Source organism: Nymphalis io, chromosome 14, assembly GCF_905147045.1.
Source record: "Nymphalis io chromosome 14, ilAglIoxx1.1, whole genome shotgun sequence".
Lineage (NCBI taxonomy): Eukaryota > Metazoa > Arthropoda > Insecta > Lepidoptera > Nymphalidae > Nymphalis > Nymphalis io.
In genome coordinates this window covers 3,924,745-3,938,235 of record NC_065901.1, presented here as the reverse complement: position 1 = coordinate 3,938,235, position 13,491 = coordinate 3,924,745, and the positions used below count along the sequence as shown (strand labels likewise).

The 13,491-nt window shown below is 38.2% G+C and overlaps 2 protein-coding genes and 1 non-coding gene across 5 annotated transcripts in view; all 3 read right to left on the bottom strand.

The window, feature by feature from the left end:
* Window positions 1-262: 262 nt before the first annotated feature.
* On the bottom strand, window positions 263-344 carry Trnas-gcu (transfer RNA serine (anticodon GCU)). Its single transcript has one exon. It is a non-coding gene; the product is annotated as a tRNA-Ser (tRNA).
* Window positions 345-3,794: 3,450 nt separating this feature from the next.
* Window positions 3,795-4,745, bottom strand: LOC126773402 (phosphate carrier protein, mitochondrial-like). The gene has a single exon (XM_050494344.1). The coding sequence runs from the start codon at window positions 4,743-4,745 to the stop codon at window positions 3,795-3,797; it is 951 nt and encodes a 316-aa protein (XP_050350301.1).
* Window positions 4,746-5,033: 288 nt separating this feature from the next.
* LOC126773321 (fibrillin-2-like) overlaps window positions 5,034-13,491 on the bottom strand; it is a 51,342-nt gene continuing 42,884 nt past the window's right edge. For all 3 annotated transcript variants that reach the window (XM_050494149.1, XM_050494148.1, XM_050494150.1), the window contains exons 42-52: window positions 13,066-13,406; window positions 12,641-12,860; window positions 12,302-12,475; window positions 12,067-12,175; window positions 11,687-11,932; window positions 8,270-8,556; window positions 7,913-8,119; window positions 7,591-7,745; window positions 6,939-7,178; window positions 6,727-6,817; window positions 5,034-6,540 (exon numbers count right to left, since the gene is read on the bottom strand). In XM_050494149.1, coding sequence (XP_050350106.1) covers window positions 6,173-6,540; window positions 6,727-6,817; window positions 6,939-7,178; window positions 7,591-7,745; window positions 7,913-8,119; window positions 8,270-8,556; window positions 11,687-11,932; window positions 12,067-12,175; window positions 12,302-12,475; window positions 12,641-12,860; window positions 13,066-13,406 — 2,438 coding nt within the window. In that variant the 3' untranslated portion in view covers window positions 5,034-6,172. The remainder of the gene's footprint in view (window positions 6,541-6,726; window positions 6,818-6,938; window positions 7,179-7,590; window positions 7,746-7,912; window positions 8,120-8,269; window positions 8,557-11,686; window positions 11,933-12,066; window positions 12,176-12,301; window positions 12,476-12,640; window positions 12,861-13,065; window positions 13,407-13,491) is intronic.

Sequence of the window (13,491 nt, the reverse complement as noted above, 5' to 3'; positions counted from 1 at the left end):
TGACCGACTTCTGGGATATACATTTTTTATACGTGTATTCTTGTTATAATTATTATGTCATTTGCTGACATTTCACGACCGTTTTTTGTAGTGAGTTTCGAGTTTGTTCTTATAGAATAGCCCTACTGGAGTGTAACATACGAAAAGGAACTTCGTTCTCATTTAAAATCATGATTATAAATATATATATATATATACATACTACATAGCTTAATTAGATTTATATGAATATCTAATATCGAAATACAAAGACAAAATAATACGACGAAGATGGGATTCGAACCCACGCGTGCAGAGCACATTGGATTAGCAGTCCAACGCCTTAACCACTCGGCCACCTCGTCTTGCTTAGGCGTGGGCAAATTTTATTATATCATAATAAGAATATAATAATAATTTCGTGCATATTTTAATGTACACAATAACTTGTAGATGGTAACTGATTGACCAAAACCTTTTATTACATTATTTTAGTAATCATATGACTCATAGAAAAAAGTTGAAAAATAATTCAACAAATTAAAATTTCGTAACACTAGAATATTTGGCTACATATATATATATAGAAACAATGTCCAGTACGCTTAAAATCTTAAAATACCGGACGGCATTTTTTTTAATGATACGAATTTTATACGCGTAATAAAATGTGAACTAGTGACTGTATTGACTTTTAACTACTCTAAAGTTACGTTGTGTTTATGTCATCTATCGCCTGCAGACGCGTAATGCAATAATATTATCTATTTACGCCAACGCATGGATATATACACAAACTTATGTACATGTATATAAACGTATATACGATTTGGAAAAATCACTCTGTACTTGTATATGTAGATTAACATTTTAGAAAATTAGATAGCATGTGGAGACCAATATGCTTTATCAAAATTCATTGAAAATCGGCTTATCTCACTTTAATTGTAAATTTACAAGCATTTAAATATCAAAATCTAGCATTTTGATTTTTAAATGCTTGTAAATTACTATAGTAAGGCATCCTATCCTCTACATGCGAATGGAATGGAGAGTACATCTGTGTTTGCACACATACTTATGCAGTATAATGTTTACAGCGCAGCTACCTAATATCTTTTGAAATTGTCTGTCGTGGCTGGGATCGGTCTGGAGGACATTAGATCTACTCTATATATGTATAGTCGATTAAATTATCTCTGGAACTATCCGGCCAATTCGACAAAAAATCTTCTTGCATATAGTAGAAACTTTATTGATCAGTGTTATATAACTTCATGACAAATATGACGCTATAAGGTGGCGCCAACAAGTACTCGTAATTTGTAGAAAAAGTATGTAATCCTTAACTTCTGCTTAATAGCAAACATATTATTATGAACGTAATACAGGATATTAAAAAATAATTATACTATCAATATTGTTAACATAAATTTTGCTTATTTATCAAGTATGTCTTGTATCAAGTATGCTAGATTAATGAACAAAATGTTAAACATTAACAAAGGTTATATTTAAACCGACAATATCAAAATACATATGCCTTTAAATGTATATTATGGAGTTAATATTATAGCTACTATGAAAACTAATTACTCTACAAAAATGTAGTCTACTGTTATTATGTCGCTTTCTATGCTTAAAACACAATAATTGCTTAAAATTTAAGCAATAATTTTTATTTACAAAAACGATTTAAATTATGGTTTAATTTATTTTCAATTTTTTTAACTAAACAATTAATTAATTAATTCCATCCGTAATTATCTTAATTACCATAATCATCGTAATATCAATCAAATAGTAATACGATATGTAAATGATAATAATTATGTTCCATTAGATACCAATAATATCCAAGCTATAACTGGTTATATTGTATACTCTTAAATACAACTAACAAATAAATCACTACGCAATAAATTTTACGGATTTACATAAAGCACATATACATAGAAATACATAGACTATACAAATTAAGGTAAGCCCTTTGTTATTACACACTTAGAAGATATCCTCCTAACAAAATGATGCTCAAGAGAAATCCAAGATTATGTTAAATGTGCGGGTTAGTGTTTGCGATCGGCCGGCCACTTATAAAACATTGCCGGTTCGGGGTGACCGGACCGTTTACTGAGTTCAGATGAATCCGGTAAGTAGGGCACGATGTACGTATAAATCCCTGCATTATTGTTATTGCTGCCCCGGATAGGGAAGAGTTAATGTCCTCACTTTCTTAAACGCTTCTGAAGGTATGAACGCGTTATTGGACGTCCCAGTCGAGAATTTATCACTTCGACTTCGTTTATGGGAACAAATAAATATTATTGGCAGTGTATTTTTCTCACAATTATTTTTACCAACTTATATAATATTATATAAGCGGCTTTGTAAATAATAGGCAATTTGCGTTTTATTTATGTACTGGTTTCGGCCTGCAGCTTCGTTCGCGTGGATGAAGAGGGCTTGCAGGTATTACCTTAAGTATATCTTTTTCTGCATCCCTGGCAACGTGCAGCAAAATTTGATAATGATCAGTTAAGTAGTTAAGACGTTAAAGTGTAACAAATGATTAAACAAAATCACTCACATTTATACGATAATATTAGTTAGGATTTTATAATTATACAATTTTTGCTGAGACAAAAACTATTATTATTTTAAATATCCTTTAAGGTGGTACTATAATCTGCTTTTTGTTGTTACTGTTTTGAAAAAAATAAGAGTGCGTCTCTTGAGTTACTAGTTCGATTCTGTAATCTTAGAAGTAAGTCTGTGCGTGTATTTATGTACATACGTATGTTTTACAACTTTTTTTCATCAAATGTGGATTAACTTTAAACTCAAATATTAACTTAGAATAAAAATAGAGTATTTTTTATTTCGATTTGTCTAAATGTACGTAAAATTTTTCTATAATTTATGTGAATTTTAACAATTTTACTTTGTTGACATTCCAAATATTCCAAGCTTGGACGCAAGCGTGCCACAAATATCCAACATCTGACATTTCTAGTCTACAAGAGAACACGTCTACAATGCCTATGTCTGAAATATTACAGTTATGTAACTGACATTAAATACCCTTAGTATGCACATAAATTGAAGCCAAGCACAAATACAAGCATATAAACAATATTGTACGATGCATATTTAAACAAATATTATTATTAATACAACAGAACAAAAACATTTACACATTCATGATGTGTAAATGTTCACCTTTACTGGACCTGTATTTAATTTACGATAATAGCATGCATTTTATCCATTGTTTTCTTTTTTTAGCATGATATGTGTTTTTCGTTCTGACTGATTTCGGCCCAGACGTACATTCTCAAGGAAGATTTTACTGTAAATCCGATATTAGAGTAAAGGAATTGTACTCATACACGTATGCACAACTTATATTCTCATCAAAGTTGGCTAGTCTTTCTTGAGAATAGCTATTAGTGGGTACATTATGTTTATGATTCAGGACAGCAGGCGGCTCTAGGCTAATAATATAGACCTATGTACATCATATTATCGTTCTAAATTTAAAAAGTACCCTGTCTAGTTTGAATACGATTTCTCATGCAATAATTGATAAAAATGCTTTAGCAATAAAGAATACTCATAAAATAATATCTCTCTTTATGTCTAAAGTAAGTAAAATCTCAAGCTTCAAAATGTAATTAATATCACAGCTCTTGATTAATTAATGTTTTTAATTCGATTTATAGATTTTGAAGATTGATTGAAATAAATAATGCAAATTATTATTATTTTATTTTATAGTAGTAAAACATTTACACAAGCAACACATTCTCATTTTACTTCTTGCCGGCTAATTTCTTTCTAAGAGATTCTGGCATTGCAGCTGGAGGAGGTCGCGGCATACCAGTATAAACTTTAAACGCATCGTATATGAACCACTGCAACCCGGTCAGTGTACCAATCATGATGATACGCGCCACTAACCCGCGCCAAATACCGAACATACCCACTTCAGAGAGAATACCGCCAATCGATGCGCTCGGGTCTTTGTTCAACTTAGACACGATGGTATCAGACGGATGTGATACGATGGCACAGAGAACTCCAGCTATGTATCCAGCGGTAAACGTAACCATTAACTGCTCGACCTTTGTGCACTGTTCCCTTGGCTTTGGCACAACATTATCATATAAATATTCTAACGTTTTTTCGAAAGATGAAAATTTCATCATGGTATATGGGACTTGACGACCCCAAAGTGGCGTTAAACCTTTATAAAAAACACCGAATCCTTCAGTAGCCATCATGTGAGGCATCGCTTTCCTCATTTGAGACGTATAGCCAGGCGTAGTTTGCATCCTAACTTTTGCCGCCTCGAATGGTGCTAAGAAAACATCGGCTACGAACTCCGCAGACGCAGCTGCCGCTAAATATAAATAGGTCCTATATAAATAAGCGCTTTCTTCGTCGACCATAGTGGAAAATTTGTATTTGAAGTATTCGTAACCTGCGAATTTTGCTGCTCCTTGTAATGTATAACCGATAAGTGTAGGCGCCCAGCCTTTTACCAAGTTTGGGGCACCACCTTCGCTCCAAGATATAGAAAAACCTTTGAATATGGATTTGTATTTCGCTGGGTCGACCTGTAACCTGCATTTTACCAAATCTAGAGGCGTTAATAAGGTATGTGTGCTACCGCAAGCTGTGGCGCCTCCTGCTGCGCACAACAAGAAAAACTTGTTACTAAACATCTCACATGAGAATTCGTCCTTTGATTTTTTCGACATTGTGCAGGCTTACAAATCACGTGTAAATGGATTATGCCTTGTTTCGGTAAATTTTTTATATTGAATATTAACGTATGAGTTAAAAATCATTACATTTTGACATCTTATGACAGAAGGAAAAAAGAAATTATGTTCTACGAAGTCATAACAACTAAATAGTTTCCAATGGAAATCTAAAATCTCATGACTTGTCAATATGTGCCGAAATTTCAATTTCACTTCAAATTCAAATTTTACTTAAAGATGAAAGTTAGAAACAGTTTATTGAAGAAAAATATCATTCATTCAAAATTTCTTTATTTTTCTTTTTAATTAAAAATTTACCACTTCAACTTACACCCTAAGTTAAAACATTGTTATATAACGAACAATATATTTTTCATTACTCATATCCATTTGTATGCACATATTTACAAAATAAAACACTTTATCTATTGCATTTTAAACCATATACGTTGATGAAGCATAATATAACAAAAGTACCATTAAAAAAAAAAACAATTTATAATTTCTCCATTAAATATTGAAAAAAAATTGTGAAATAAATAATTTTCTTAAATATTTGCTATTTCAAACTTAATTCTAGACACTTGGCACTGGCACTGGCACTTAAAATGGCGGAATATTAAAAAAAGTTTAAAATCAAAACAGCCACAGTCGCTAATGTTTTCGATAAATATAAAAAAACAATCAATCGTTTAATGAAACCGCCAATAGAATCGACAACAAATGATATAATCGATAGTATACATATATTAGATCTAGGTATTATGCATTTAATCACCTCACATAACTAATACTGCCGACGAGATCGTCCCGGACTTGAATAATTGAATGACGATCCAAAACCTATTAATATGCGAACATAATAAGAAACCGATTATTATTTATTTATTTCATTATAGTAAATATGAAAACAAAATGTGTTTAATTAATGTACTGTAGTATTAAAGTGAAAAAAAAAGTTTATTAGTAATTATAGTAACAACAAAATATCAACCATTGAAACAATGAATTAATTATTTCTCAATACATTAAAATAATCGAGATTAGTAAGATTAAATTGATTGTTATAACATTAAAACAGTGTAAATTACATTATGTAATCGCATATTTAATGGTGTGAACTAAACTTCACGTATACCTTTTTATATGCAGTGAGACAAACCTTATTAAAAACCAAAATCGTTGATACATTAAAAAGTAATTTTATAATTAAAAAATACGTTAAAATAATAATACATAAATAAAATGGCAGTGCTTCACAAATTGACTCGCATTTATATGGCAGTGCTTTATTAATCCACCTAATATTTTATTTACATCTATTTCACTCGTACAGCATGCCAATCTCATCACTAAAACAGTGAAATAAAATTTATTATTCTCTACACGCTGATAGGTTGGTCTCACTACACGTTTCTAAATCAGCGCTTCGGTGGCGCGATACGAACCGATACGTATAGTCTTAATGGAGCTGGAATATTCTCGTCGATCTCTCGTTTATTTCTCTTCCTACCCATGTCTGGAGGTGCTACGAACCTAGCCTCTAATTCTAATTGCTTCTCAAGAATCTCCTTCGATTTCAAGTGTTTCCTAAGTCGTAAAGCCCATGTGCCATCTCGTTTTGAGAGGACAAAGTTTCTTTCAGAATCACCGTAAGCGATGCGATAGTGAGGATGGCCGTCATCTTCAGCTGGTACTAGTCGGAGTAAGGGCGCCCGTCCCCAAGTTTGTTTTGGAGTGGCGGTTACAACGATCAGTCTGGCTTCTGGCTCTAATACAGAACGACGACCTGCAAAATAAATGTTGTTTTTTTTTCTTATCATTCATTTCCGACCTAATATTAAGTTACATAGATGATTATGCTTAAGCAGATTGTCAAATGTTTTTTTTCTGACCGTTTCATAAAACACACTGCACTGACCCTAATAAAATGGGACACAAGCGAATGACAATAATCTTAGATTATTATACTAACGTCTACTTCGTCTTCTGCGTCGTCTTACAAGAGTAGTTCCATTAGCGAAAATAATGCCTTCCTCTGGGGCTCTACGTCTTCGTCCATTCATCTATAGAGCAAAAATTTAACTTTTAATAATTTGCAACTAAAATATAAAACTCACAAACATTGTACTATTTATATATGTACATATATAATAACGGAACCACAAAACAACATAAAAAAATTACCTTGCAGCTGAAACATCCTTCCGTCGATATAAGTTCATTCTTTCCACCAATTTTATACTGATCCCGTACTGGGAATACAGGAGCATCTCCTATATCATCAGGAGGCAGTGCTCCGTCCAGTGCAGTAAGACAGTGGCCAGCTCCTACCAGCTGGTAACCAGCAGGACAGCCACACTGATAGGAGTCTCCAAATGGCGTACATCCAAATAAGCAACTCGCCGTTGCACAACCACCCGCCAACTGTTAATAATAAATTTTCGTTATATAAGAAAACGATCACTATTTTACATTAACAATATCTGCATTTTATTTGCAGACTGTCTTGGTGCCACCCATGAAATACTTATCATCGAGGTGTTTCGGTGACCACCTGTGGTCTTCAAATAATTAAAAAATCCAAATCGGTTTATTAATTCAGTTATTATAAAGGTTTAAAGTAACAAACATAAACAAATATTAAATCAAATTAAATACGGATCGTCCTCCTCTTTTGAAGTCGGTTATAAAAATAATACAACTTATCAAATGTTTACAAACAAACATTAAGACATAGTGAACAGCTTTTTGAAAAATAATAATTAATTAGCGAAGGTAAAGGTACCACTATGGAGGTGAAGATGTTAAAGAGTAATTTCGGTTGCGTGCATATTACCTGCAAGCAGACCGCATGTCCCGCATCCCAGCCGTATCCAGCAGGACAGCCGCATCGGTAAGCGGAGGCGAGAGGGAAGCACGGCGAAGCGCCACATGGTGCGCTTGCGCACGCGTCCGTCGGCACGCACACGCCGCTCGACGAACGAGACGTACCTGACACAACATTATCTCGTACTTAAGATATAAGAAAATATATATCGACGTTTATGTTAACAAGTTTTTCACATTAAAAACGACTGTAATAAATAATTCAATACATACTCGTCAAAAAAAATTACACATACATAAAGCAATCGAGTCAAGCCCGGAAAGCTACTAACCTGCTGGACAATCACATCGGTACCCGCCCGCGTAGTTTCTGCATGGAGACTGACAGCGACCGTCCTCACATTCATCCCGGTCGAGACACCGCGTACCCGTGATATCAAGACGAAAACCTCGCGGGCACACACAACGATACGAACCCAACAGGTTCACACATTTACCAGGAGCTGAGCATAACCCTTCTTCATGACATTCGTTAATATCTGTAAAAAACAAGTTACGTAAAATAAATCGTTACACAAAACTATGTGTCTCTAATTGGCATTTTTAAAAAGCCTTTTCAATCGTCAAAAATCATACGAAAGAAACAAACATTACACAAAATATTCTAGTATGTTTGTATGTATACTCACCCACACAAGCATCACCACGTTTCTCGTAACCGTCTTGACAAGAGCATTCGAAGGATCCATCCGTATTGGTACAAGTTTGCTGGCAAGTGTGTGTTCCTCGTTCACATTCGTCTATATCCCTACAATTGGCACCATCTTCATCTACTTCATAACCTGGTCTGCAGAGACACTCGTATGAACCTTCAGTATTTTTGCAAAGATGATCGCACGGTCGTGATATACACTCGTCGATGTCGGCACAAATGTCACCAGCAGCTTTATAACCACGACCACAAACGCAACGGAAGCTGCAAAAAAAACATTAAGCTTTTAATGTATAGTTGTTTCTATTGTCCACTATCTAGAAAATTATTTATATTATTTAATATATCATAGTGATATGTAACTCGGGCTATTTATATGTAACTTATAAATAATTATAATTCGAAAAACAGCTGTTGTATTATTTTTATGTTTTTTTTTTTTTTTAAATTGGCCGGGAGGGCAAATGACTCTACTCCACCTGATGGTAAGTGGTAGTAGAGTCCAAGCGCGACGACAGCCAGTACAGACGGGAAAAGCGTTCTACACTAGCCGCCTTCGCCTTGTCGGCCCGCAAGATGCCTCTTCACGCCTCGTTTGTAGGAACCCGGGTTGTAAGAGGAGGGGAACACGTGAGCTGGTAAGGAATTCCATTTTTTGGAACTGCGACAAAGAAAGGAGTTGCCAAATTTCTTTGTTCGCGATGGAATTGATGTCACAGTTAGGCGGTGACATCGAGAACCAGCTCGCGTGGACTTAAGAAGGAAGGGGGAAGCAGGAATTAGAGAGAATAATTCCTCAGAGCACTCGCCGTGATACAGTCGATAGAAAGCGCTCAGTGCTGCTATCTTACGACGCAATTGTAAAGGTTCAAGGGTGTTTGTGACCTTTACGTCGCCAATAATGCGTACGGCACGTCGCTGCAACCGGTCCAAGGCCTCAAGTAGGTACTTAGCGGAGCCATCCCAAAGATGCGAGCAATATTCCACGCAAGACCGTACCTGTGTTTTGTACAGCATTCACAATTGTTGCGGCGTGAAAAACGCCGCACCTTGTTCAGAACTCCGAGTTTCCGTGAAGCTGTTTTTATAACAGCCTCGATGTAATCCCTTGGACTAAGGTCGCAGCGAACGTCAATCCCCAGCATGGTGATTTTGCTTTGCATCACCAGCGGAGTACCACAGAGGGAGGGAAGAGGGGAAAATGTTGACTTTTTGCATGCAATGCAACAAGATTATTAGAGCCCCATTTGGCGATGAGCTCTAACGTCCTATCGAGTTCAATGACAAGATCCTTCCGCCTCTCCTCAATTTCCGCTCGCCCAGCCACTGCGCGTCCGTGGTATCCACCATGCACTGTACTATCGTCTGCATAGCAATGTATGTTCCCAAGAGAGAGCATATCATTGATATGCAAAAGAAAGAGTGTGGGAGATAGCACAGATCCCTGGGGGACCCCAGCATTCACTACATAGAATTGTGAAGCGCAACTATCAACTAAAACACGAAGGCTACGCTTGTGTAGGAAGCTGGCAATCCAGGTGCATAGCTGAGCAGGCAGACCATATGCCGGCAGCTTGGAGAGAAGACTTCTGTGCCAGACCCTGTCGAAAGCCTTGGATATATCGAGGCTGACAACCAACGATTCTCCATGCTTGTCGATAGCTTCACCCCAGAGGTGTGTTACGGACGCTAGAAGATCACCTGTGGACCGTTTTGGTCGAAACCCGTACTGACGATCATTAATTAGACAGTGATCTTCTAGGTAATGGATCAGTTGGTTGTTTAAAATCCGTTCCATCACCTTACAAAGTACTGAGGTGATAGCTATTGGCCGATAATTTGCCGGGTCAGACCGATCCCCTTTTTTGGGAACCGCTTGCACATTAGCTCTTCTCCAAGCCTCCGGCACACATCCCGAAGAGAGAGAAAGTTGGAACAGGCGCGTTAACACAGGAGACAGCTCCGCTGCGCACTTCTTCAGCACTATGGCTGGTATTCCATCGGGACCGCTAGCTTTCCGTACATCAAGTGATTAAGCTCCGCACGCACATCACGTTGCCTGATTTTAATGTCAGGCATCGTATGGCCACATGAAGGTATTGTAGGTGGCAGCGCACTACAATCATCGATGACGGAATTGTCGGCAAAGAGTTTAGCCAGGAGATCAGCTTGCTCTTGCGGACTGTGAGCTAGCGATCCGTCCGGATTTCTGAGCGGTGGCAGCGAAGGTTGGCAGAAATTGTTTTGCACAGACTTGGTCAAACGCCAGAAGCTACGGGAGCCCCTAGGATGCGAAACAAGGTCATGACCAATCTGTACAATGCGCTGTGCATCCGCTCTCGCCCAAAAATTTTTTATTATAGTTTGCTTTCAGTGAGTCAATGTTAGATGCCCCGCTAATGCAGCCGTTGATCCACTTGCGATATGCCGCCTGCTTAGATGATACAGCATCGGCACATTCACGAGTGAACCAACGGTTACGCGTACTCCTACTGACGAGATCTGAGCTAGGAATGTAGTATTCCATTCCCAACATGATCTCGCCAGCAACAGCAGCGGCACTAGCTGTCGGGTCATTCCCACTGAAGCAACGTTCCTTCCAAGGGACCGACGCATAGTAATCGCGCATACCGTCCCAATCCGCCGACTTATAGCGCCAAACGCGACGTTTGCATACCGCTAGTGGCGGCAGCTTGGCCTGTGGCACTCTGGTAGATATAAGGCTGTGATCCGAAGAGCCAAGAGGAGCCTGAACCACAACCTGATATTCCACCGGGTGAGAAGTCAGCAGAAGGTCCAGTAGAGAAGGTGCTTGCCCATCAATGTCTGGGATCCTGGTGGGCTGATCAACCAGTTGGGTCAAGTCATGTGTGAGAGCAAAAGCATGAGCAGTCCTTCCAGCATGGTCAGTTCTGAGGGATTTCAACCATGATTCGTGGTGAGCATTAAAATCCCCCAAAAACACCAATTCCGCGTTAGGAAATTGCTCTTGCGCAGCATCTGCCACCCGACTAAGATGGTCAAATAATCGGCTTGTCTCCAAGTCACCATTGTGGGATCTGTAGAGGCACACGTAGAATCGGCTCTGACGAACCAGGTCCACACGTACCACCAACATGGAGAAGGAGGGGTCCAAGCAGCGCAGTCGGTGACAGCAAACATCCGTCCTGACGAACAAGCATACTCCGGCTTTCGCTTTGAAGGATTCTTCAAGCGTGTAGTCGGGATAATTAAGGTAGCTGGTATCGGCAGGACGGAGTATTTGTGTCTCCGTGAGAAACAACATTGCTGGCCATGTTTAAGTGCTTTCAAGTACAACATATTCCTTTGCTTAGAAATACTAATAGTTAAACGGAGTCTTATTTAATTAGACTAAATGTTACGTAGTACTAACCTCCCTATAGTGTTGACACACCGTCCTGGAGCACATAGACCTGGCATAGCCGCACATTCATCGACATCACCGTATATATCTGGTATCATTGTTTCACTTCCCCCGCCAATAACTCCACCACCGCCCATATTGCCTGGTATCAGATTAGTCCGCGAACAAAGCTCTAACCGCTCTGGACTACCAGGAACAGGACATAGTTCACATTCTGGTCCCCAAGCTACACCAAGAGTACAGCAACATTGCGCTCTGCAAGCAAAAGAAACATTTATAAATTAAGCAATTCAATACTATAATAGTCTAATTATTAGGTTATTTTATCAGTCTGTATAAAAAATAACCATGTCCATAATATTTAATAATTTAAAATTTATTTCTCTTACTTGGTAACTTGTGTTGGTGGGGTTGGTGTGGAAGCGAAAGACCGTGGCCAGGGCTCAGGAACGCAGCGACCTGATACCAGAGATCTGTGGCACATGCCGGTCCGACGATCTAAAAAAATATTCGATTTTTTATATACAGAAATTTTTACATTTCTTTTTCAGTTCGCTAATGTTACGTAACAGGAGATCAAGTTATGTTTTCACGGTTAAAATTAAATTTGTGATAAAATCTCACCGATACAAGACTGTCCATCTTCACTTGGCTCATAACCAGCGTCGCAGTCGCACGCGTATCCGCCATCCGTGTTGATGCACACACCGGGCGCGCAACGATCCGACCGCTCGGCACACTCGTCGATGTCTTCACATGCGTCCGGAGCATCGTGTGGAGACGATGTCCTTTTATATCCTGATGATAATTAAGTAATTATAACGATTTTGAAATTTAGTTTTTCGTCTTTTTTCAGCTTTTATTTAACTTCACACGATACTGCGTGTGCTCAATAATCAATACAATGTACACCTGTAAGATTATTTTATAGCATATATCATATAATAACATTATTTTACCCACCTTCGGGGCATTTGCATATGTAAGAGCCAACAACGTTCTCGCAGGCGTGCGGGCAGACAGCGTGGTCAGCGGCGCACTCGTCTACGTCACGGCAGTGCACGCCGTCGGGTGCCAGGCGATAGCCGAAGGGACACGTGCAACGGAACGAACCGGCAGTGTTGTGGCAGCGGAACGAGCAAGAAGCGCGACCCTCAGCGCATTCGTCTATGTCGACGCATGTCTATGGAACGAATTAGCAAAATATTGTGCTTGCATTGTTGGACTCGACACTTAAAATTATATATACACTACTGATTGTATCAATCACTAATAAAACTGTAAAAACCAAGCGCGAATTAAAATATTAATAGATGATATTTTACCTATAAATTGGGTAACTTGTTTTGAAAATCTTTTTTTAAGTTAGTTCAAAATAGTATTCTCACCTGCTCAGTGCCTTGCGTAAATCCATAATTACAACGACATTCGTATCCACCAGGAGTATTTGTGCAAGTCCCGTTTCCACATATCCTAGGATCAATTGCGCATTCGTCTGAATCAACACACACTAGTCCTGTGCCATCGAGAATGTAACCCGGCGGGCATTCACATCGGAAAGATCCATCCGTGTTTATACAATGACCACCTTTGCATACATCGGGACGAACTTTACACTCGTCAAGATCTTGTGTCAAATTTGGGCGACCCATTCCACCTTGACAAATGCGAAGGAATTCGGCCGAGTTCGGTACTGGACAGCGTTCACAGTATCTGCCCCATGCAGCGCCTAAAAATAAATTATAATTAAACACATTGAATTATTATTTCTGCAATATTCTAATCTACAATCCTATGAACTCAATTCAATGACG